The sequence below is a fragment of the Galeopterus variegatus genome, unplaced genomic scaffold (genome assembly GCF_000696425.1).
Source record: "Galeopterus variegatus unplaced genomic scaffold, G_variegatus-3.0.2 Scaffold7261, whole genome shotgun sequence".
In the NCBI taxonomy this organism is placed as follows: domain Eukaryota; kingdom Metazoa; phylum Chordata; class Mammalia; order Dermoptera; family Cynocephalidae; genus Galeopterus; species Galeopterus variegatus.
Genome location: NW_007733372.1, coordinates 30,162 through 53,577, shown reverse-complemented (window position 1 = coordinate 53,577; position 23,416 = coordinate 30,162). Strand labels below are relative to the sequence as shown.

General features: G+C 41.1%; 1 protein-coding gene and 1 long non-coding RNA gene across 3 annotated transcripts in view; one reads left to right on the top strand and one right to left on the bottom strand.

Moving 5' to 3' along the window:
• LOC103607230 overlaps positions 1 to 491 on the bottom strand; it is a 23,531-nt gene extending 23,040 nt beyond the window's left edge. For both annotated transcript variants that reach the window (XR_551951.1, XR_551950.1), the window contains exon 1: positions 316 to 491. This is a non-coding gene — a long non-coding RNA (uncharacterized LOC103607230). The remainder of the gene's footprint in view (positions 1 to 315) is intronic.
• A 70-nt stretch (positions 492 to 561) lies between these two features.
• The window catches only part of YY1 (YY1 transcription factor), a 28,341-nt gene continuing 5,486 nt past the window's right edge, over positions 562 to 23,416 (top strand). The window contains exons 1-5 of the mRNA XM_008591759.1: positions 562 to 593; positions 2,073 to 2,269; positions 13,547 to 13,709; positions 20,913 to 20,973; positions 22,793 to 22,951. Of these exons, the coding sequence (XP_008589981.1) occupies positions 562 to 593; positions 2,073 to 2,269; positions 13,547 to 13,709; positions 20,913 to 20,973; positions 22,793 to 22,951 (612 nt within the window). The remainder of the gene's footprint in view (positions 594 to 2,072; positions 2,270 to 13,546; positions 13,710 to 20,912; positions 20,974 to 22,792; positions 22,952 to 23,416) is intronic.

Here is a 23,416-nt window from a genome sequence, read left to right as displayed (position 1 = left end):
ATGCCGGGCGCGCGGCACGGGCGGACATTGTCCTCGGCCGCCCGCCCGCCGGTCTTTGTCCCATTTGTTCACACTCACCCCGCCGCCATCGCTCGCCCGAAGCCAGGCACCAAAACCAAACGCCGCCCGACGCGATAAAGGAAGCAGAGTCATTTCTCGTCAAAGCAGACTTTATTGGGGCGACAGGGCCATCCCGCGCGCCCGGGCCGCTCCCCGCACGGTGCCCTCGGCCGCATCCCCGCGCTGGGTCGGCCCTTCCGTCCCTTCCCCCCAGTTCCACAACCCATGGTGCCCGGAGCCTCGCGGACCGCTCACCGGCTACAGAGGTGACGACTGCAGCGGCGACGCCCCGCTCCCGAGTGCAGCCCGGGCCTGAGGCGGCGGGTTTTGTTGCTGTTGCACCGCGGAGGGCGGGAGCAGCACGTCGCAGTAGCGGGAGGCGGCGACGGCAGCGGCAACGCGCTGACGTCACGCGCCCCGGGCCAGCCAGCTCGCGTGAGGGCCGCCCCGCCCCCCTGCCCTGCCAGCCCCAATNCCATCTCCGGCTGGCACGGTGACAACATGCTGGAGCCTTCGCCCAACGTGAGTGCCTGGTGCGGACGGGGGGGCCTGGGACCCCCTTCCTCAAAGGCCCAGTGCACCAGGATGCTGGGTCAGGCGGGGTCAGAGTGAGGCACGGGTGTGCTGTGTGGGAGGGTCAGGCAGTGTCCCTGGCTTCCCTGGGCTTCGCTGGGTTGACAGTTAGCAGCACTCTGAGAGTGTCAGAGCCTGGGCAGGGTCCAGCCTCCCCCTGAAGCCAACAGAGGCCTCTGAGGCTCCTTCTCTGGCTGGGGATGGTCCCTGAAGTCTACACTGCAGAGGCAGGGGCTGCTGGGGCCCAGGTGCCTGTGCTTGGCCTTCAGGGACCCAGCTGTGGTGGGTGTTAATTTTAGTCTTCCCTAGGCTATTGTCCTGGCCCTGGACACCCACGCGGGGGCAGCAGGGCTGGGCTGGGGGCCTCCAGGGTGGGTTGGGCTCTGAGAAATGTGCACACTCCTGGGCTGACTAGGAGGGCCAAGGGCTGGCTCTCACTGGTCAACTGGGAAGCTCAAGGCTTGGGCAGCCTGGGCCAGGGACTCTGACATGGCCGGAGGTGGCAAAAGGAGGCATTTTGTGGAATGTGAGATCATTCAGGGCTCTGTCAAGCCTGGGAGACCCCTGGCCCAGGATGCCAGCGGCTCTGGCCGGTGCTGCCGCTGCCCCCACTGAGGGGGGCAGCCAGGGGAGACTTAGACCAGCAGGCCTGTGGTCTTGAGTGGGGTCTGGGGGTGCAGGGGGTGCTCCCAGCACCCCCCACCCCTAGGGATGCTCCCCTCCCCTGCACTTCCTAGCGGCCTGGCCTGCTGGATCAGGAGACTTCTGCTGACCGGGGCTGTCTGGGATTTGGCCGTGAAGACAAAGGCAGGAGGACACAGGGTTACTGGGGTGGTCCTGGGCACGGGGCTGCTGGTCCCTTCCCCTTCTCCCTGTCTGTGGTGGCTGGGCCAGAGCGAGGCTCTGTGTGAGGAGGGCCACAGGCTGTGGTCAGGAGAAGCCCTGGTGGTGATGGGTCGGCTGACCTTGGAGACAGCAGGCACGGTGGTCCCGCAAACTTCTGGGATGGGGCCGAGGACGGACTCTGGCTCCTCCTGCTCTGGTTGCTTGCTCTCCCAGGGATCTGGTGGCTAGGGGCCCTGGGGGGCTGCACGGAGTTGGGCAGGGCTGGGACTTATTCCCAAGTGTTAAGAACATCTGAGGTCCGGCCCGTGGCTCACTCGGGAGAGTGCGGTGCTGATAACACCAAGGCCATGGGTTCGGATCCCATATAGGGATGGCCGGTTCGCTCACTGGCTGAGCGTGGTGCTGACGACACCAAGTCAAGGGTTAAGATCCCCTTACCGGTCATCTTTTTATAAAAAAAAAAAANTCTCAGTGCTCCCCCGCTCTCCAACCTCCCTGGAGTCTCAACCGCTCCCGGGAGGCACCGTCCAGTAGCGGGGGAGGTGCGCGAAGCGCGTGGACGCCCGCGGGCCCTTTGCTCCCCACCCACCCAGCGCCGGGCTGGACCCTGCCCCGGCGGTCACGCTGCCCCCGAGGCGGTCGTTTGCTGCGGGGCGGGACTTGGTGCTGCACGTAGGGCTCGCGTGTGCGGCGCTGAGCGTCAGTTGGAGCCTGTCACCGGCGCTGCCAGCAGATTCCTCGCCTTTTATCCCCCCCGGCAGTACCTGGCGGAAAGGGCCTACGAATCTTAGTAGGTCCTTCTTAACCCTTTACGTTTGGGAAAGTGTTTTTTAAAAAAATTATTCGGTTCTTTGCAAATAGGTTGGGTTAGTTTACACAACTATGGACGTTTGCCACTAAGTTAATAAAATTCGGTAGTTTTATTTTAGGCCTCTGTCTTTTTTACTTTGTAGAAAGCTATCTCGTTTTCCCTGTGAAAAGGATCCTAGAAAGCGGCTTCTTTTAGGGTTTGTTTTACTGTTTTAATACCGCTCTTAACAAAGGCCAGAAAAAAACTTCTAGGACAAAAGGGTCTTATCTGCATGCATAAAAGCTTTGTTTTTACTGTAGACCTATCGAAAGGCTGGTTTTGACCTAGTGCTGGTTTTTCCATGTCAGTATCCTATTGCCGTATTTATATGCTACATAGTTGACTTGCTGGGATACTAAGTAGGTTGAGAATAATCCTACCGTAGCTAGTTAACCCTAGCACCTGTGATGATTAAATTTAATACAAAATTTGGGTGGTAGAGCCCATTTCATCCATAATTACTTGAAAGCTCTTTCATAATTTCTTAGAATTGGATGGAACCTCAAAATACGGTGACCTTGGAGTATTAAAAGGTTATTATAATCCAGAAGAATGAATGAAATAGATGAAAGGGGACCGAAAAGCTGGTCTGGTTGGATCTAGTGAAAGCCCCAAGATGAGATAACTAAAGTTGGATCAGCCTATGATTCAGAGGACTGAGGAAAGAAATCTGAGGTGCTGCCAAAATCTTACAGGAAGTGCTAACAGGCACTGTTACCGTTCTGGATTCAGAGTGCCTCCTGGAACTCATAGTAGTTTGAGTTTAACAGGAGCTGTATGGTATATTTTTGGTTTTGTTTGGGTTTTTTTTTTTTTTGGCGGCTGGCCGGCTGGGGCTGCAAATCCTTGACCTTGGCGTTATAACACCATGCTCAAGCCAACTGAGCTAACCATCCAGCCCAAGAGCTGGATGTTTAAATGCAACATGAATACTTTAGTTCTTAATGGTTATCAGAAAATACTTTCAACATATTTTGGTAGCTCAGAGTAATTAGACACTGATTATGCTGAATCTAAAAGCCATGGTTTTTCATTCATAGGAATGAAATAAGGGATGGGGGTTGGTCATTGATAAATTTGCAGAATTCAGGATACCATTTGAAATTAGATCTAATTTACTTTTTTCATAGTACAGTCAAGTTGGTTTTACAGGAATTCAGAAAACCAGCCTATTTTACGTGTTTCGCATTTGATCTTGCCAAATTGCTTACTTACTTTTCTGGGAGCCAAAACTTTGTAGTGTATATGGCTTCAGTTGATGAAGTGGTATGTATCAAGTTAGCAAGTTAGGGGTGAAAGTCTGAAGGGCTTGACTAATGGGAGTTAATTTACAATTAAGTCAGCATTTAAAAGTCATTACTTCCCCTGTGAGAGTGGCTGCTTACAAGATTGCACGGTTTGGGGTTATATTAATGTCCATTTCTTTAAAGCGTTAGTTGTCTAGTGCGTTACAGACTACTCTGTGCCTAAAGGTGTTTATAAATATTTGATGGTGATAACATAGGATGGCCTGTTTTCTCAGACATGTTTTATGGTAAACTACCCCTTTCCTTGTCCTTGTGGTTTGGAATTATTACCAAAGACAAGCTAAATAGTTTGTAGTGAACTATGCATGTCCCAAGTTCAAATTCTGAAATAATTGCATTTTCAGAACTGAAATAACATGATATAATTAATAACAAATGAAGAAATCAAAGCAGGCTAATTGTTAAGCTGAATTTGTGTTTGTATGTATGTGTTGAGTCTCAGGCAGTGTGTTGTCTGCTTTCATGTACTTCATCTCATTTGATCAAGTAGACATGAGAGTTTATAATTACACTATAGTTTCACTAAAATAGTTTCTTAGATTGGAAGGAGCTATGAAGTAACAGTTTTGCATAAGCCCCAAGCTTAGTTACCTGAAGTCCTTATAAAAATAATTGTACTCGAGGCTCTAGTTATTTTTTAGCACCTCTTGGTATAAAAACAAACAAAAAAAAAACAAAACACAGTAGTTTAGTGGGAGTCAGCATGTTTGTGGAAACCAAATATTTGGATTTTTTATGGGTTTCTTTTTCTTGAATGCCATCTTCGTTTGATTTCCCACGTAGTAACAAAAACATTGTGTGTGTGGTGGGCATCTTTTGAATGGAACAGCAGCAAGGGAATCTAGTAGTTCTATAGTAGAGTAATTTTAGATCTGAAAGGGTCCTTAGAGATCTGTTTTTTTAAAGATTGAAATAATTCTCATACACACAGTTCAGTAGTTTCTACTGTATTCACCAGTTGTGCAACAATCAGCACTATCCAATTCTGGAACATTTTCATCACCCCAAAAAAACACATTACCTGTTAGCAGTCATTCCCCATTCCCCTTTCTCCCAGCCCCTCGCAACCTCTAATCTACTTTCTGTCTCTATGGATTTGTCTATTCTGGACATTTTATACAAATGGAATCATACAATATGTGGCCTTTTGTGTCTGGGTTAACATGTTTTCAAGGTTCACCCATGTAATAGCATGTACTGTATTCATTTTTGTGACTGAGTTATACTCCATTATATAGATAATCTGTCTGGATCTGCTTATTTTTGCAAATGAGAAAATTAAGGCCCAGTTAATCTGAACATGTTTCAGTATTTACTCACGGTTCAACTATGCTTTGAATATTCTTAATCAGTTGATTTAAGGCCAATATTTACTTTGGGTTTTTTCCTTATGTACAATTGATGAATATTTCAGTGTTGACAGATTTAGGCACAGTATTATATGTTTTTTTCCTGGATATTTATCTCTATTATCTAGGAGTGGCTTTTTATTTTACAGAGCTAATTATAAACTATAAACCACTTAACATAAACCATTGGGTTGAGCAGGGAAGCTAATGATAAAAGCTGAGCATTTAAAGCATTTTCAGAGAAACCTAGGTGGCTTTAAAATTTTGAGTTTTGGGCCGGCCCGGTGGCGCACTGGGGGGGGCAACACTGAGGGTTGCGATCCGTTGCCGGACACGGAAAAAAGACCAAAAAAAAAAATATATATATATATATATATATAAAATTTTGAGTTTTCAGGTAGTTAGAAATTATGACCTTCTCTAAAGCTGTTAATATTTTAATTATCTTCACTGGACTGAATAAAGAAGTGCTTTGTGCTGGATTGAGCAAAACATCTAAGACCAGAACACCATTGACATTAAAATCTGTAAATTGAAAGAAAGTCAAAATGTATTAATTTTTTCTCAGTTTTATACATTAAGAAAATTCAGGTTTGCCAAAAATTACTAGTAATGACCATTTACCATTCCTCTGTGGATTTTTCATCTCCTTTTTTTTACCGTACTGTTTATCACTCAGTAGAGATGCCATAAACATACATTTCCATGGAGCCAAACCAGCAAAGCCCTCCAAAGTAATCACTTCAGTCACATGACCTACATAGGGCAGCCTAAGTCATAGATCCGGAGTTTTGATCTGGTAGCTCTGGAAGCCTTAGCTAACTGATAAAGCCTCTTATGCTGTCAGACTCTCCACACCAGGTTATTAACCTTTCCTTTTCCCTCCCACTACCAACAGCCAACTCCCCCTGGTGGGATGAGAAAAATCCATATCAGGAAAAGGTCAGGGCTCCTGTCCTACAACTAGTATTTTAGGCTTTTGGAAGAGAGTGAATTTTAAAAATATCTGTGGCACACTCCTAGGTGGGTGTTTATAAAAGGCATTTGTGTGTGTGTGTGTGTTTTCGAAGTCTGCTTAGCAAGGTCAGTCTGTTTTGAGGCTGGGAAACTTATAGCCCATAACAGGTTCTTAGCAAAACATTTATTACAGTCAACATTCCTTAAGCTCTGCATTCTTTTGTTTAACTTTTGGTCTGCTCAGGTGATCATGTTATTCTCTCTGTCCTCTTATTGTGTACTTCCGAAAGGAAGAGTAAGCAAAAGAGAGAATTTTATAATTTTAAAGCTCTGGATATTTACTAGTGAGTTGTATTTCTGTAGTTATTAATGGGTAAACACTCAAACTTTTTATTTTTTAAATTTGGCATTTGAAACATGACTTGTATGTTGAAAATAGCATTAATTCTATTACTGCTAGCAAGTAGGAAGATCTTGGAAGTTAGTTAACTATTGTATAGCTTTGTACCTTCCTATGTATGGTGGACCTTAATTACAATACAGAAGGGGAACTATTGCCTAGGTATCTTGTGTTAGTACATCCCATTCTGTTTAACTTTGTGATTATATCAATCAGAGAGCCCAGTGGTTTCTGGGAATGACACTAGTAACAGCAGCACATTTCCTCTCTAGAGGGAACTGACGAAAGTATACGACCTTGGCATGTCTGAACCTCTGACCTTGGGATCTTTATAGTGAAGAAATTCTGCTCCTTTACAAATTGTTAAGTGACAATAGGAAACAATATATTCAATTTCCAAAAGCAAAATTAACCAATTTAACATGACCTGGCAAATGAGATATTAGAAACTCTGCGGAGTAAAATTCTCAGTAACCATTCAGTTAATTCAGTTTTACACAGTGGTTTCAGATATGGTTAAATATTAAGACAGTATAAATGGTTATTTGTGAGGGACTCTTTCTGTATGAATTAACACCCCTCCTTAAATACAGAAACTGGGGAGTGGGGAAAGGGGATGCCATTGCTGTGCAAGAAGCTGTTCTGTTGGATTCTGGCGTCGTTTCTTCTAGGAGAGCGATTGAACTTCTAATAGAATAGAATTCTTGATAAATAATTGAGTGAATGAATGGATGGAAGTTGTGCTTGTAAGGTAGAATCGTGGCTTACAGACCTAAATACCATTCTGGTCTATTCCTATATAGGTGGAAAAAGAAGTATTAGTATTAGAATGGGAGAAGGTGGAGAAAGTTCTGTTTTAGGGAAAAGCATGGGCTTTAAATCAGTCCTAGATTCAAATCCCAAATCTGCCACTTATTTTGCTTTTTTATATATATTACTTGAAATTTCTGAGGCTCATTTTTTTTTTCAGCCAAAAACATAATGTTAATATGTTAAAGATTTTGTTTAGATTGAGGAATGTGACAGTTGCTAGAATGAAATGGGTACTTAAAAAATGGTAGTATCCTTTCTTAAGGTTTTTATTAGGAGGGGAACAGCCTGTCTGATTTTTGTCTGTTGCTTACCAGTGAATCCCAAATATTTAGCTCTCCACCATTTCAGTGAAGGTTTAGATGATGGCAGCGGTGAGTAGATGATGTCTTCTTTGCCAAAAGTAACCTAGAATGGCCATACCAAAGTTAATGGCCTAAGATGGAAGGTGTGGAGAAACAAAATCTAGCCAATATATACATGCATAAATATGTAAATATTGAAAATAGAAACTCAGGACCACAGAAAAGAGGGAAGCTATAGGATCAACCCTAATGAGCTTCCTGGCAATCAAGATATAAAAGGAAATTACAGAACCTTTATCTGATTAAGATGGGGAAAAATTCTAAGGAAATTAAGCTTTTCTTAGGAGTGAGTTTGAAAATGAGCTGCTTGGTATGACCACTGAATGACAGTAATGCACAGAGGCTTGGCATTTTTCAACCAGTGTCAGATTTCACAGCGCTGTCTTAGAGCTGCCAAGATGTAGCCTAAAAAATTTAAAACCTGAAATGTCTTTTTTATTTATTTATTTATTTTAAAGATGACCGGTAAGGGGATCTTAACCCTTGACTTGGTGTTGTCAGCACCACGCTCAGCCAGCGAGCAAACCGGCCATCCCTATATGGGATCGGAACCCCGGGGCCTTGGTGTTATCAGCACCGCACTCTCCCGAGTGAGCCATGGGCCGGCCCTAAAACCTGAAATGTAACCTAACTGAAGATTCATAATTTTCTGTGTTCTTTACATGCTTACTCTATAATTTGTTTTTGTTTTTTAGCACGGTCTTTTCTTTTTTGGCTGCTGGCCAGTACAACACTGCAGTCAGACTAACTGAGCTAACTGGCCAACTCCTATAGTTTTCTTTATGGTTTTTTTGTTTTTTTTGTTTAAGTTCAACATTCTTTAGAAGCATTAAGCCTGGTGGAGAGTAGTACCTTATTTCATCAAATAACTGCAGTTCCCATTTCAGAGGTATGAAATGTAAGGTGAAAAATCTGTTAGTTTCAATGAAATACAGTAATAATTTGATATTGACTTTTTGAAATAATAACTTGAGCATGGCTATTATGTATGAGTTGAGGTTTACCTTAGGAATCATATTAAGGTCTTTTATTTATATGATTAACATACCGTGGTGGGCTGTATAATGGCTCTAAAGGTATCTAGATCCTAATTCCTGGAATGTGTGAATGTTACCTTATTTGCAAGTGTGATTAAACTAAGGCTCTTGGGATGGTGAGATGATCCTGGATTATCCAAGTGGGCCCTAAATGTAATCACACAAGGGTCCTTGAAATCACAAGAGGGAGATTGACTACAGAAGAGGAAGTAGAAGTGACAGCAGAAGCAGGAGGTTGAGTGAAGGGGTCCTGAGCCAAGGAATTTAGGCAGCCTTCAGAAGCTTGAAAAAACAAAGGACCAGGTTCTCCCCTAGACCTCCAGAAGAAACCTAAGCAATGATTTCAGCTCAGTGAAACTGATTCTGACTCCTGGCTTTCAGAACTGTGGAAGAATAAATTCATGTTGTATTAAGCCACCAAATTGGTGGTAGTTTGTTACAGTGGCAGCAGGAAACTAAGACATATGCTAGCATCCCCCGTATACTAAAGTCTGCAAGTCCCTGTTGCATGCAAGGCACTGTGGTCATTACCAAATAGCCTAAGACTTACTGTTCCCCTTAAACCTAGGAGGGTAGGGGAAGTGGAATAAAGATTTTTTTTTTTTTTGCATACTCTCCCTAATTTTCCAGACATAATGGTTGGCATTTAACATGTTATCTTATTTCAACCTTATAAGGTAGGTGGTATTTTCATTTTTTAATAAATGATGAAACCAAGCAAGGTTGAGAGTGGAGGCTGGAGTGACAAGAATGAAAAGCCTTGCAAAGGAAAGAGATCTTGGTCTGGGTTTTGGAGAGTGGACTAGGATTGGATATCTGGCTTTGGAGATAGAACTGGGCTTAGATAGGGCCACGTGGCCCCTACTTGTCCATTTTTGGAACAAACTGCTTTCACTGTACATCACTTTCACTTGGTATGTCTCTGAGTAAAATTCTCATTAGAGGGGGCTGGCAGGTTAACTCATTTGGTTAGAGCTGAACACCAAGGTCAAGGGTTCTGATCCCTGCACTGTCTAGCAGTCTAAAAAAGAAAAGTTCTCATTAGACAAAGCTAGTTGTCTCCCTACCTCTGGGATGTATCTCTTCAATCTCTTTTGCAGTCTTTCTCCTGTCTGTTGTGTACAAGGGTACTTCAAAAAGTTCATAGTAAGAATTATTTTACCTTTTAATTCTGTTTTTCAATGAGCTTTCTGAAGTACCCTTATTTTTCTGTGGTTTTAAATGCAGTCTGTATGCCAGTGATTTCCATATAATTCTCTCCAACCTAGATTTCTTTTTTATCCCCCACACTTGCATATCCAGTTGCCTCCTTGAGGTCGGTCCATCTCTGCGCACACATCTCAAACAAAAGAGGAACTCTAGGTTTTCTCCTGCATATCATCTCTTCTCCTGTTGTTATCCATCTCAGCAAATGACATCCTTCAAGAACCTAGCCAGGTTTATTCCTCCTCAAAATAGATCTTTAAAGTGTTTTAAAGACCTGCTAATAAATGTCTCATTTGATGGTAAATCCCATTACTCAGTAATTTCACTGCCAGAAATTGTTCCTTGTTTTAAATAGAAAAATTTCCACTGTAGTTTAATCCCATTTTTTCTAAGTAAAATGCCATCATATAGATCCAGGGTTAGCAAACTTTTTCTGTAAGGGGCCAGATAGTAATATTTTAGATTTTGTGGGTTACATGGTCTTTGTTGCATCTAATGAACTCCATGTGCCCTTGTATCAGGAAAGCAGCCATGGAAAATCCATAAGGAAATAAACATGGCTGTGTTCCAATAAAACTTTATTTACAAAAGTAGATGACATATTTGTACATCAAAGTTCATAGCAGCATCACTCATGGAACCCAAAAGGTGGAAACAACCCAAGTGTCCATCAACAGATGAATAAATAAAATGTGGTATGTATATACAGGGATATTATTCACCCATGAAAAGGAATGACATTTTGATATATGCTACAACAGATGGACCTTGAAAGCATTATGCTTAGTGAAATAAGCTAGATGTGGAAGGCAAATATCATATGGTTCTACTTGTATGAGGTACCTAAAATGGGCAAATTTATAGAAACAGAAAAAATAGAGATTAGCAGGGGCTGGGGGTATAGCGTTAATAGGTAGTGTTTTTTTTGGGGGGGGGTGAAGAAAAAGTTTTGGATATATATATTGGTGATAGTTACACAACATTGGTATGTAATGCCACTGAATGGTATACTTACAAATGGTTAAAATGATAAATCTTATGTTAATGTGTATTTTACCACAATTTAAAAAAAAAAAGAATAGGAAAGGATGAAAAATGGGGAGGTGGGGGGAAGGCCAGCTAGATTTGGCCCACTGACTGTACTTGCCAACCCCTGATAGAGGTCATCAAATCTTGGTCAGCCTCTTCTTTAGGCCTATATCGTACCTTTTTGGTATTCTGATTCTTCTGTCCTCTGGGTTCTTAATATTCCTGAATGTTAGTACTAAGAACTGAGCCTCAAGAAGTATTTCCTCATTTGACTTCTCTTACTAGAACATAAGTTCCACGAGGGCAGAGACTTTGTTTTTGTTTCTGGCTGTTATTCTCTATGCCTAGAATAGCGCCAGGCACACAGGAAGCCCTCAATTAATATGTGTTAAACTAATATAAGGGATTAGTTAGCCTGTGATTCCTTTATTCCCTGAGTTCAGCCTTTGTTTTGTCTCAGGGCACTTGAAACATGTCCTCTGTAGTGGAATGAATATTTGTGTGTCCCACTCCCCCAAATTCATATGTTGAAATCCTAGTCCCCAGTGTGATGGTATTAGGAGGTGGGGCCTTTGGGGTGTAATGTAGGTTTGAGGGTGGAACTGTCATGAGTGGGAATTAGTGCTCTTATGAAAGAGACCCCAGAGAGGTCTCTAGACCTCTCCATTATGTGAAGATACAGCATGAAGACCACCATCTGCAAACCAGGGAGTGGGTCCTCACGAAAAATGAAACCATGCTGGCACCCTGATCTTGGACTTCCAACTTCTGAACTGTGAGAAATGTTTGTTGTTTAAGCCATCCAATCTATATTTTTGTTACAGCGGCCCGAAAGGACAGATACCCTCATCAGTAGCTTGTTCAGATTAGCAGTGATTCCCAGCCTTGCTATCATTCTTGTATCAGAAATATAGAACATCACTGAAGAAAAAACAGCTTTCTTACCAACCAGTGTATTTCTGTACCACTTGAAAGTTGTTGTTTTTTTTTTTTTCCTTTTTGTCTTTTTTACTGACCGGTAACAGGATCGCAACCCTCAGTGCTGCGCCTGCACCGCGCTCAACCAGTGAGCGGGAACCGGTCTCCACATGGGATCTGAACCCTCAGCGGGAGCGCCGCTGCACTCCCAGGTGGCGCACTCTCCAGTGCGCCACTGGGCCAGCCCCCACTTGAAAGTTTTGACGTAGTACCTGTAGTAATTGTGCCTACATTAGAGAGATTGGAGGGGTATCAATGGGACAGGCAGCCCTGAGGAAGAGAATGAAGTTAAAGAATTGTTATAGTGCAGAGTCCCAGCTTTGTAACTTAAGGTCAATAACCACATTTTTTTGTCCTTTTTTTTTTTTTTTTAAAGATGACCGGTAAGGGGATCTTAACCCTTGACTTGGTGTTGTGAGCACCAGGCTCACCCAGTGAGCAAACCGGCCATCCCTATGTGGGATCCGAACCCATGGCCTTGGTGTTGTCAGCACCGCACTCTCCCGAGTGAGCCACAGGCCAGCCCCTTTTTGTCCTTTTTATTAATATATCCAGCTATTTTTTCTTACACTCCTTCATCCATGCATGGATAGATATTCTTCATGTATAAATGGATAACCTTGGATATATTGTCTCTAGTATTCCTTCTAGTTACAAACAAGAGGCAACCAAACTTAACAGTTTTATGAAAACCAATTAAGAAACTACTATAGTTGTTTAGATAATATTAATAAAATATATTATCTGAATACGCATATAGTTATTTGAGATACTATGATCTAAGTTGATGGCAATGGAACAAAGAAGACCCTTTAAAAGTGATGAGTAGAATTTGGCATCTGGGATTATTAGGAGATTAGTTATATGAGGCCACTATTGCTATTTTTTTTTTTTTTTTAACTTTTGAATTTGAGATGATAGACATACCAGTAGGGATGTTCTACATTCTTTGAAACCATATTAACTGCTAGCTATATGCAGACTTTGAACAAGGCTCTGGGGATACTTGGGATCAAAACTGACCAACCTTCTTGTCCTCAGAGAGCTTATAGTTTAGTGGGTGAGGCCACTGAAAGCAATACAGCTGTAACTACAAACTGTAGTCCATGGAAATTGCATGAGTAAAGGCCACAAGGTTAGGGTGGGTGGGCCATGATACATTTGAGCAACTAAAGGACCGATATAGCTAGGGCAAAGAGGATGGGGAGACTAGTGAAGAATGAGGAGGCTGGAGAGGTAGGCAAGAGGCTAGCTAGCTGAGAGGTGAAGGCTACGAAATCAGATTTGAGTCAGTGTTGCTGAGTTGGTAGTTAACTGGAAATATGTGTTGTGGATAAAAAGCAGAACTCGGGGCTGGCCCGTGGCTCACTTCGGAGAGGGTGGTGCTGACAACACCAAGTCAAGGGTTAAGATCCCCTTACCAGTCATCTTTTAAGAAAAAAAAAAAGAGAGAGAGAAGCAAAAAAGCTGAAAATAAGCCAGTTAGAGAGGTGGGATAGAACCAGGAGAATGCAATGAAGGGAGGCACTGATAGTGAACTATTCCGGGGAGGCTAGGGAGGGTCACTAACGTTGTGGCCCACTGGATGTGGCATTGAAGATTTTGGTGACCTTATACAGAAACAGGATTTGAAGAGATTGAGGGCAAAGAGAGGATGATTAAGAAATTGAGGTGCTATCTATAAAGCACCTATTTAAGAAAGCTGCTAGTGAGAGCAGTATAGTTTTTAAAATGTATTTATTACTCAGCTAACATAATGAATCTTATGATGTATTTCAGATGAAAAAAAAGATATTGACCATGAGACAGTGGTTGAAGAACAGATCATTGGAGAGAACTCGCCTCCTGATTACTCAGAGTATATGACAGGAAAGAAACTTCCTCCTGGAGGAATACCTGGCATTGACCTCTCAGATCCTAAACAACTGGCAGAATTTGCTAGGTAAGTTATAACTTTCTTTTAATTATAGAAAGTGCTTAAGTCTTACCAGCTGTGTTTTTTTGTGCCTAAGTCACAATTTTATTCTTTCTCTAGGGAAACTTCTGAAAACAAAAGCATCAGTTTTATTTTTAATAGTAACTATGCTATTAATGTGAGTGGCTGCATTTTAGATCCTTGCAGACAATAAGATGAGGCAGATACTCTTTCATTCCATAATTGGCATTGCTTGTGAGTAAATAAAATTGCATATAATTTGTTTCGAAATGGGTATTCTTGTAGTATTTCCTGACATCCTTATATACATTTTAAATTTGGGTGTGTCGTGCTGGATTAAACTGCAGGACATCTACGTCTATACTAGATTTGCCCAGCTGACTACTGGTAAGGAGTTCATCAGTTCATATTTCATCATATCGTCAGTTAAGCTCCCTTTATTTTGTTAATATAAACTAGTGTGACAGGAAGAGATCAAATATTTATGGCTGGGACCCCTGTGACTGTCAAGAAATCTGAACCCATTAGATATTTGTTTGTTTTGCCTGAAACAGCTGGGTTCCTACAGAAGGCTCTGCTACTTTTTGTGTTATTTTCCAGTACTGTTTGGCAGTTTTTATAAGGACATGAAAAAAACCACAAAGCTGTAAAATTTTAAACAAAATGAAATGAACTAATAAACTTTGGAGCACAAGGCCTAATCTCTTTCTCTACCTGAGGTTGAATGGAGCCTAGAACAGCCCAGGAAATTTAGGCAAAGACAGAATCAGGAAGAAATAAATCTTTGTCATCCTACACCTTCTGAGAACAGAGTGGGATACCTTTTATTTTTCTCTTGAGAGCAGACCAGTGTAGAGAAGAGCTAGAGACAATGAAGCATCCCAGTTTCCCTTCCTAGCCCTGCTGAAAACAAGGTGGGCGGCTTCTGCCCCCTGGAGCCTCAGTTTCTCCACTTCTGAAATGGGCATAAGAATCCTGTTGTGTTTTGATGGAAGGGGGTTTTCTTTTTCTTCCAGTGAAACTAGCTATAGGGAATATACACATTAATTTATTTCTACTATTTCATGGCTTAACAAAGCTAAGGCTCTATTCTTTTGTTAATGACATTGTATTCTAGCTTTTATGGCCATTCATATTTCAAATACAGTTGTGTGAATCAGATATTAACCACCACCCCCCCCCAAAAAAAAAAAAAACCCAAATAAAAATAGGGTACATAGTCAGCAATGAGGTCAGAGTTTTTGGACACATTAAGCCAGATATTGTGCCAGTGTTTAATGTCTCCTGTTCTTAAATAAATGTGGTAAAGGTTAACAGGAAACAGTGGAGAAGATTTAGAAGGAAAAGAATGTATGTCTGGGTTGGAGGGGAGAATACAAAAAGGGAAGAATCAGAATTGGTATTAAAAGCTTTACTTCTTGGGTGATAGGGAAAATTGTGAGAAGGTTCTGGTTTGGGGTTCGGGGTAGGCAGTGTTTGGTTTTAGATACTAATAAAACATTTATGTTGGACTTGAGGTGGTTTTAGGAAGTGAGTTAGGGTTAGCGTCAGCTGATGAGGGGTGGCCAAAAGCATGAAAGTGGTAAGTAAGCTCCTTGAGGGCAAGATTTTGGAAGGAAAAGACCCCAGCATAAAATCTTGGGGAAACCCTTGTATTTGGAGGGTAAGAGGAACAGGTGACAGTAGAATAGTCATTCAGACATGTAGGAGGAGACTCAGGAAAGTATAGCATCATGACAGCCTGTGAAGGAGTTTCCAGAAGGTCCAGGAGAGGAATTAAATCTCTGTAGCTTATATATTGTGAAGTAATTTCAGTGGAGGGGCAGAGGGCTGGGGAAAGGTTTTAAAGAGAGAGGGAACCTGTGGGTAGTGAGTAATTAGGTGTTGGTGACCTTTGACATTGTTTACTCTGGAGAATTGGGGCAGCTGATGTGAGAGCTTATCCCCAATCCCCTGAGAAAATCTAGGGGCACATGTCACTCTTGGGGAAGCCACCCAGCCTATCTGTGTTAGGGCTGACTTAGACCATCTTCTTAGGAAGGGGACCACAAAAAGGGACTGGGACCCAGGTGTCATTTTCATTTGTGAAATTACAAAACACCGAAAGTATATGTAAAAACTTCCGGGAAAGTAGCCAAAAAGAATGATAGACCTGAATAAGACTTTGCTTCAACAGCAATAGATAATTAGGGTTAGAAGACAATAAAACAGTATTTTGAGAAGGAAAATTACTATAAAAATGGACTTCTTGATCCAGCAGAGCTATTGGTCAAATCAGGGGCAAAAAAAAAATGACAGTTTTAGAGACGTTAGTTTTATGTTCATGCACCCTTTCTGAGGAGGTTATTTGAGGATATACCACAGCAGAATGAGGACAAACATCAGAAGGAAGGCTTCATAGTGAAAAACCCAAGAGGACAGCTGTGCGGCAGGCTGGAAGATGTATTCCATTGAGAATAGGAAGGTGGCAGGCTGGAAGACTTTTCTTCAAGAAAAGTCAATTTTACTCAGTAGTGGATAGAATGAGTAAGAAGCCTGGTGGTATGGGAATCTTCTGAAAAAGAAAAGGCAATCAGAAACTCCCTAAAAATGGGGCATAATTTAGACAATATTTAAAGAGAGAGAACTTATTTGACCTGATTGTGAGGAAATTCTCTCCCTGGTGTTTGCGGCCACTATGTTGGACTTGCAGAACAAGAAATGTGATCTGAGCACACTATTAAATCCTATAATAAGCAATGTTTACATAATCATAAGTGAATGTAAATAGTGTTTATTTTCTTTTATAATCAGCCTGTTAAAGATTTCATTGGGCTCGAGTTCAGATCTCTATACTGGCCAGCTGCCAATAAATAAATAAACAAATATTTCATTTTATATGTAGAATAGAATGAAATCTTGCTCATCTTGACAAGGTGTAAAAAAGTATAGGGTTTGGGCACTGTGATGTGGATCGAGGGTTAGGCTCATTCCCATTCTCATTCTGCATGTTATCTCTTAAAGATCGTGTTAACCTAAACAAGTTTCTCTAATTGGACAGTGGTGGTAGCGAGAAATATTTGAGCCTGGGAGCCCTTGAGTAATAGTTGAATGTATTTTCTGGAGGCCTAGAATTGGTGACTAGGACTCTGAATGCTGAAGATGAAGAGGCACTGAGTTTCAAACAGTTGGGGGTCAGACACATCTTCTTGGCTGCCTAAGATCCACAGAACTTATTTTGCTGGCCTCTATTCTCATCTCCTGCCACTCCCTGACTCTCATAGCAGCATTGGAACCCAGAGCTGTTAGCTTCAAGTGGAGTATTGGAAAACCTTTGGTTTGGAAAGATTGAAGAATGGTTAGGCCAATTCCACATTGGTTACTTTTTTTTCACTACCCACCTTGAGACTTTCACAGGATGAACATAAAGATGAAATGTGATAATGGAGATGAAAATATCTCCTATCTATTTAAGAGATAATTCATTGAACAAACTTTGTTTCATTTGTCTAAGGCATAATTATCTTTACACAAAGAAGGGAAGTGAGTGGTGCTTGCAAAGGGTAGTAGCAGTATTTCATAGGAATTTCTGTCCCCCCAGCAAAGGTCAGAATTGGTGGTTCTGGTCTAGAAGTCAACTAAGCTTGTTTTGCAGGGAGGAGGCTTATTTTCATTAAAGAATCACTGCTCCAAAAATGTTTCATATTTGTTTCTGGGACATTTGCAGATTTCAGTTAGTCAGAACTCTACTGCAATTGTACAGGAAGTTCCTGTAAGTTTGGGTTCTGGATTCCAATCTCTGTAATGTTGTTCCTTCCACATATGCCAGAAGGAGATATAAATTCAGCAGTCATAGGGAGCATGTTCTCTGTTTTATTTGAACAGGAAACTCTTTGTTGTGTACCTGGCACTTTCACATAATATGTAATACATTGAGGAGTGCCTTTCTACTTGTCTTTCTTCTGTCCCTCAGTCCTTTAGTTGAAAGGATGGCTTGGCACACCAGAACCTTCTGGGTTGTTGAGCATAACTGGCACACTGTTTTTTAAGAAAGAACTCATTTTTAGCTAGGCCCATTTAACACACAGGCAATGATAATAATAGCTATCATTTCCCAAGTGCCTAACATACATCATCTCTTTTAATCCTTATAGCTCTAAAGTAGGTAGCATTATACCTTTTTACAGAATAAGAAACTGAGGCAGAGAAGTTAAGTAGTTTGTTGAGGTCATGCAGCTAATAGAAGTCAACTCCAAGTCATCCATCCTATTCTGTCTCGTTCATGATGCCTGTGCTGTTGTCATTTTCTCATGGTTCAAAAGGTCTTTGTAAAGTTTCATAGTCAATGGATGAAAAACTCAAATTTTAGTTACTTCTGAATAGTTTGGGAGGGTCAAGCAGACATTCTTAGTAGTGGATGATTTTAGTCTTTACTCACAAAACAAAACACTTTTAATCTAAGTGTACTTTTCTGGAAAATGAACTTTTCAATGTTTGCTTTCAAGTAAAATGTAAAAGGTACCAACATACACTGTAGTGAAAAACGATAATTTGCCAAGGAGCTTAAGGGTGGCTGCAATTCAGTCTTCCACTTACTCCTTATGTCCAAAAGTATTTGTCCAAATGCATTTGAACTCATTCTAAAATTAATTATATTTTGAAATACTGGCATGCATTTTGAATATAACATTTTAAGAAAAAATACCACTTATAAAAACATTAAAAAAACAAGAGTTGCGTAGATGTTACATGGGACTATTCTCTTTACTTTTGTGTGCAGAACTTGAAATTTTCCATGATAAAATATCTTTTAAAAAATTAAGTTCTTAGGAACAAATTTAAGAAAATGTATGGAGGGGACCCTTCTTAAGTCAAGTTTATTAAGATATAATTTGCATACAGTAAAATTCACCCTCTTTAGGTGTGTACCGTTCTTATGAATGTAGACAAATTATTACTATTGAGTTGAGTAGAAACCTTTCCCATGAGTTACTACTGATTTTCAAACTGATTTAACCTCCAGGTGGCGCAGTAGCACCAAACTTTTGTCCTACCTAGTTTTGTGAACTCAGAGCAAAACTGCAGGATATATCAGTTAACAAAGGCTAGCAGCTCAGAGCCCTGTACACAACAGAAATATCTGTTAAAAAATATTTGCTGACTGATTTGGTAATACTCAACTTACAAAAAGGAACGAGTATCTACAGAGTTGGAATGGTGGAAGATACCAGACTAAAAATGTTCTCATAGAATTTAAAGTAGAAAATATGTGCCATCTTGAACAAACTCATGGAAATAAATGATAGCTACCAGGTATATTGTTCCATCTGTACTTCTCCAGGGCATGGAAAGCTTAACCAGATGTCCATGTGTTCAGGTTTTATAAAGTAATAAGAATCAGGTAATCCCTTTCTCAGATTAAGAGTAAAGAAGAATATTGTTAGGGTCTTTCTTAATTTAATGATGATAGAAGTAATTTTTTGTAATAAAAAGGTGATGGGGGCTGGCCAGTTAGCTCAGTTGCTTAGAGCACAGCCTTGTAACACCAAGGTCAAGGGTTCAGATCCTCAAACTGACCAGTCGCCAAAAAAAAAAAAAGATAGTAAATTAAATATGAGCCCTTGTGGAGAGGTGTGAGGCAGCAAAACTAGGGACAAAAAGAAATTCTGTTTCAGAGATTTAAATCCTTTTTTCTAGTTTTTCTAGGAACTTTTAATTTCTCATTCTTCTACCAGGCACACATCTGTAGGGAATATATGTAGAGAGAGATTTTTTTTTTTTTTTTTCCTTTTTTTGTCTTTTTTACTGACCGGCAACGGGATCGCAACCCTCGGTGTTGCACCCGCACCGCGCTCAGCCAGTGAGCGGGAACCGGTCTCCACATGGGATCCAAACCCTTGGCAGGAGCGCCGCCGCGCTCCCAAGTGGCACACTCTCCAGTGCGCCACCGGGCCGGCCCTTTGTTTTTTTTTTTTTTTAAAGATGACCGGTAAGGGGATCTTAACCCTTGGCTTGGTGTTGTCAGCACCACGCTCTCCCAAGTGAGCTAATCGGCCATCCCTATATAGGATCCGAATCCATAGCCTTGGTGTCATCAGCACCACCCTCTCCTGAGTGAGCCATGGGCCAGCCCTGGAGAGAGAGTTTTGACAAAAGACCAAGGGTTGGTTCAGTGGAAATAGCAGGTAGGTAAGTTACCATATCAGCAAGCTTTCTGGATAGTAATTTTACATAGGGCTCTCCCAGACTGAGCCCACATTTACCAGGACTCTTGTTACACATGACCTTCCAAGAAGCAAGGCCAGAAATCCCTATTATTTAAAATAAATGCTCTTATTTTTTGAAAAACTATAATTTCCCTCCCACATCCCCCACCAAAAGTAAATCCTAGATATAAATTAAAACAGTACAAAAGAGTATGTGGTGTTCCCACCAGTCCCTAGGACCCCTACCCAAGGTAAACAATGCTAATGGTTTGTTGTGTTTCCTTCAAGAGTTTTCTTTTTTTAAGGAATTCATTATTTTATCTGTCTGTCTGTCTGTCTGTCTATCTATCTATCTATCTATCTATCTATCATCTATCTATTTGGGGGAGGGGCAGCTGGCCAGTACAGGGATTGAACCCTGGACTTTGGCATTATCAACACCACGCTATAACCAACTGAGCTAACTGTCCAGCCCTTTCTTTGTCTTTTCTTTTCTTTTCTTTTTTTTTTGTGACTGGCCAATATGGGGATCCTAACCCTTGACCTTGGTGTACCCAACATCACGCTCTAACCAGCCAACACCGAGATATATATTTTTAAGACACTCCCATGTCTGCTGCTTTGGGTCCCTTGCCCTGTCTCCTGCTAGGGGGTTCATCTGTGGTTGTCTGGCTGTTGAGCTTTTGTGGTGTTTAATGGGTTTGGAGGAAAGAGCAGGTATTTGAACCATATAAATTATAGTGCCATTCTAAGCTGCCTGACTTATTAGCTGTGAGACTATAGGCAGCCGCTCAACCTTTCTGAGCATCAGCATCCTTATTTGCAAAATGGGAAGAATACTTCACAGTCATTAGTATTTAGTGAACGTGAGTTGTCACAACCTTTCTCCTTTACAGAAGCATATTGTAATCTTAGTTTTGGTACCTATAAGGAAATCATTTTAGGGACTATATATGATTTATGGGTAGTTGAGTCTACCTACTCCTACAAATTCCTCTCTCTTTTTTTTTTTTCTTTTGATAAGAATGAAGCCAAGAAAAATTAAAGAAGATGATGCTCCAAGAACAATAGCTTGCCCTCATAAAGTAAGTAATGCTAGGGGGAAAGTGTTTATTAAATTTGTTAATGAAGTTTTAGAGAGTTTATAAGAAATTTGCATCTTTATTTTCACTTTCACAATGGAGATAAAGTGAGGAACTATAATCTTTGGTTTCTAATTCATGAGATTTAAGTTTTGTTGTTCAGTAAAGGTCATTTAAATTTAATACGAGGGTACTTCAGAAAGTTTGTGGAAAAATAGAACTGAAAGATAACACAGATCTTTCCATGAACTTTTTGAAGTACCTTCATATGATGTGCCTGGTTTGCACCACAAAAAACCTCAATTGATTACTGTTAATGACTGTTAATGGGGTTACTGTAAGGAGCCAATGTTTTATCGTTACTATATACTGGCTCTCTATGTTAGGACTTTATTTCTTTTTGGATCATTAACAAGTCAGTCTGCAGATGTTAGGTTGTGTCTCACCAGTGGACCTTTATGGGAATGTAGTCTCGTTTTTGAAATTTGGAAGCTATTTTGGGTGTTGCTAAAATAAGCCAAATAAAGACTTCATAATTTCTTTCACAGTTTATTTATCATGTTAATTTTAGGTTGCTATGGGGGTATGTAATTGTTTTCAAATGTAGTTAGTCTTTAAAAGTACTTTGAGGTATTGGTTGGGGTATATTTTCAAACTTAATTGGATGTAAAACTAACAAAAATAAAAGTTTCACATAGGTGCAAAGAAACAAAGGAGGAGAAATTATGAACGTAATAAAGAATTTTTAAAAATCAACAATTGGAGAAGGATAAATTTAGGGTCATGGTATCCCCCCTGTAATGGCTATGCACTTACAAGTTCTTTGTGTTCTTTTTTAATGGCCTTAATGTGGAGATTTTGAATGTAAAATGTTTTCCATTGGGGCCAAAAATAAAAAAGCATTTGAAAACAGTTATGCCTTCAATACCTGTCATCTCTAGCTTCTCTGAATACTTCTTTTCCAATTAAATTTTTTAAAATTCCATTTTCTTAATGGAAACTCAACCTAGAGGTCAAGGTGAAAAAACTGTGGCTTCCCCTCCCTTTTGCCTGTCAAGCTGTCTAGTGGTGACTTGTGCTGTCCTTCTGTCATGCTGTCTTATCATTTCCCCCATTCACTCCATTATTGGGCAACAACTGCAGAAGAAATTGTTAAGGACATGCTTCTCTCAAGTACCACATATCCATCTGCCTTGCCCACCCTGCACTGGTATCAGTTTGCCTGCCTCTTCCTTTTCCTAGTGTCTCACAAAATAAATTTCTTCTGTAGTTGCCATTCCTTGGAGACCCTCTTGCTTCTTTCTCTGTCAAGAAGGGGAAAGAGGCAAAGAGAGAAGAGGGAACAGTAGGCGATGGAGAATGACAGCCCATTGTTGCAGCACAGAATATGGGGCCCACCAAAGGTAGTGGTGGACTACCGTCATTTTAACTCCATTTATTTATCAGTGCTTCTGTTACTTCATTTTGGGGGACATAGTTGGGTGAGGTGGCTGTGGTGTAGATGGGAGCCAAGGGTGTTGGGTTCTACTCCCAGCTTGGCTGCTACTAGTAGTGTGACCTTGGGCAAGTCTACTTAATGACATCTCTAAGCCTCAGTTTCCTCATCTGTAAGACAAGGGTTTGCATTAAGTGATAAGGCCTTTTTCAGCTGTTTTTTGTCTTAAATAATTTAATGTTCTGCTGTAATACTAAGTAAATTAAAATTGGGGGTGGGGGTTGGGGAGGTTGGTTTTTTTTAATATGTCAGTAAAGGCTGTTAAGTGGGTTGAATCCTTTCTAACAGTTTGCTTTGTGAACCACTAAGCTTCTTCTCTGTTTTAAGGGCTGCACAAAGATGTTCAGGGATAACTCTGCCATGAGAAAACATCTGCACACCCACGGTCCCAGAGTCCACGTATGTGCAGAATGTGGCAAAGCTTTTGTTGAGAGCTCAAAACTAAAACGACACCAACTGGTTCATACTGGAGAGAAGCCTTTTCAGGTAGAGCCAGTTCCTTCTCCCCTCCATGCTGCTTTGCCCCTCTGAGCACTGTAACTGTAGGCGGTGTGACGACACAGGGGGGCACCAGCCCAGAGAGCAGGGGTCTTTAGTGGGAAATGAAAATGGTCACCTGCTGAGTCACGGGAAGGGTGGTCCAAGCTCTTGACTTCTCACATGTAATCTATGTGGTACTGAATATGAAATGTATCAGTGTTTATGGACTGTACTTTATGGGGAAAGACAAGATTGTTCAGAACAGTAAGCCTAAAACTAAATCTTTAGTGTATTCACTATGGGATTGAAGTAATTTATTTTTGGTAGTTAATAGTACATTGAATTACTAAATTGTCAGAGAAATTTAAAATTTGATGGTGTGAGAGTAAGTAAAAGGAATATTTTGTCTTGTTTTTAGAAGCCCATAAAGAAGTGAGCAAATTAGCAATGGAGCTAGGAAATTGACACAGA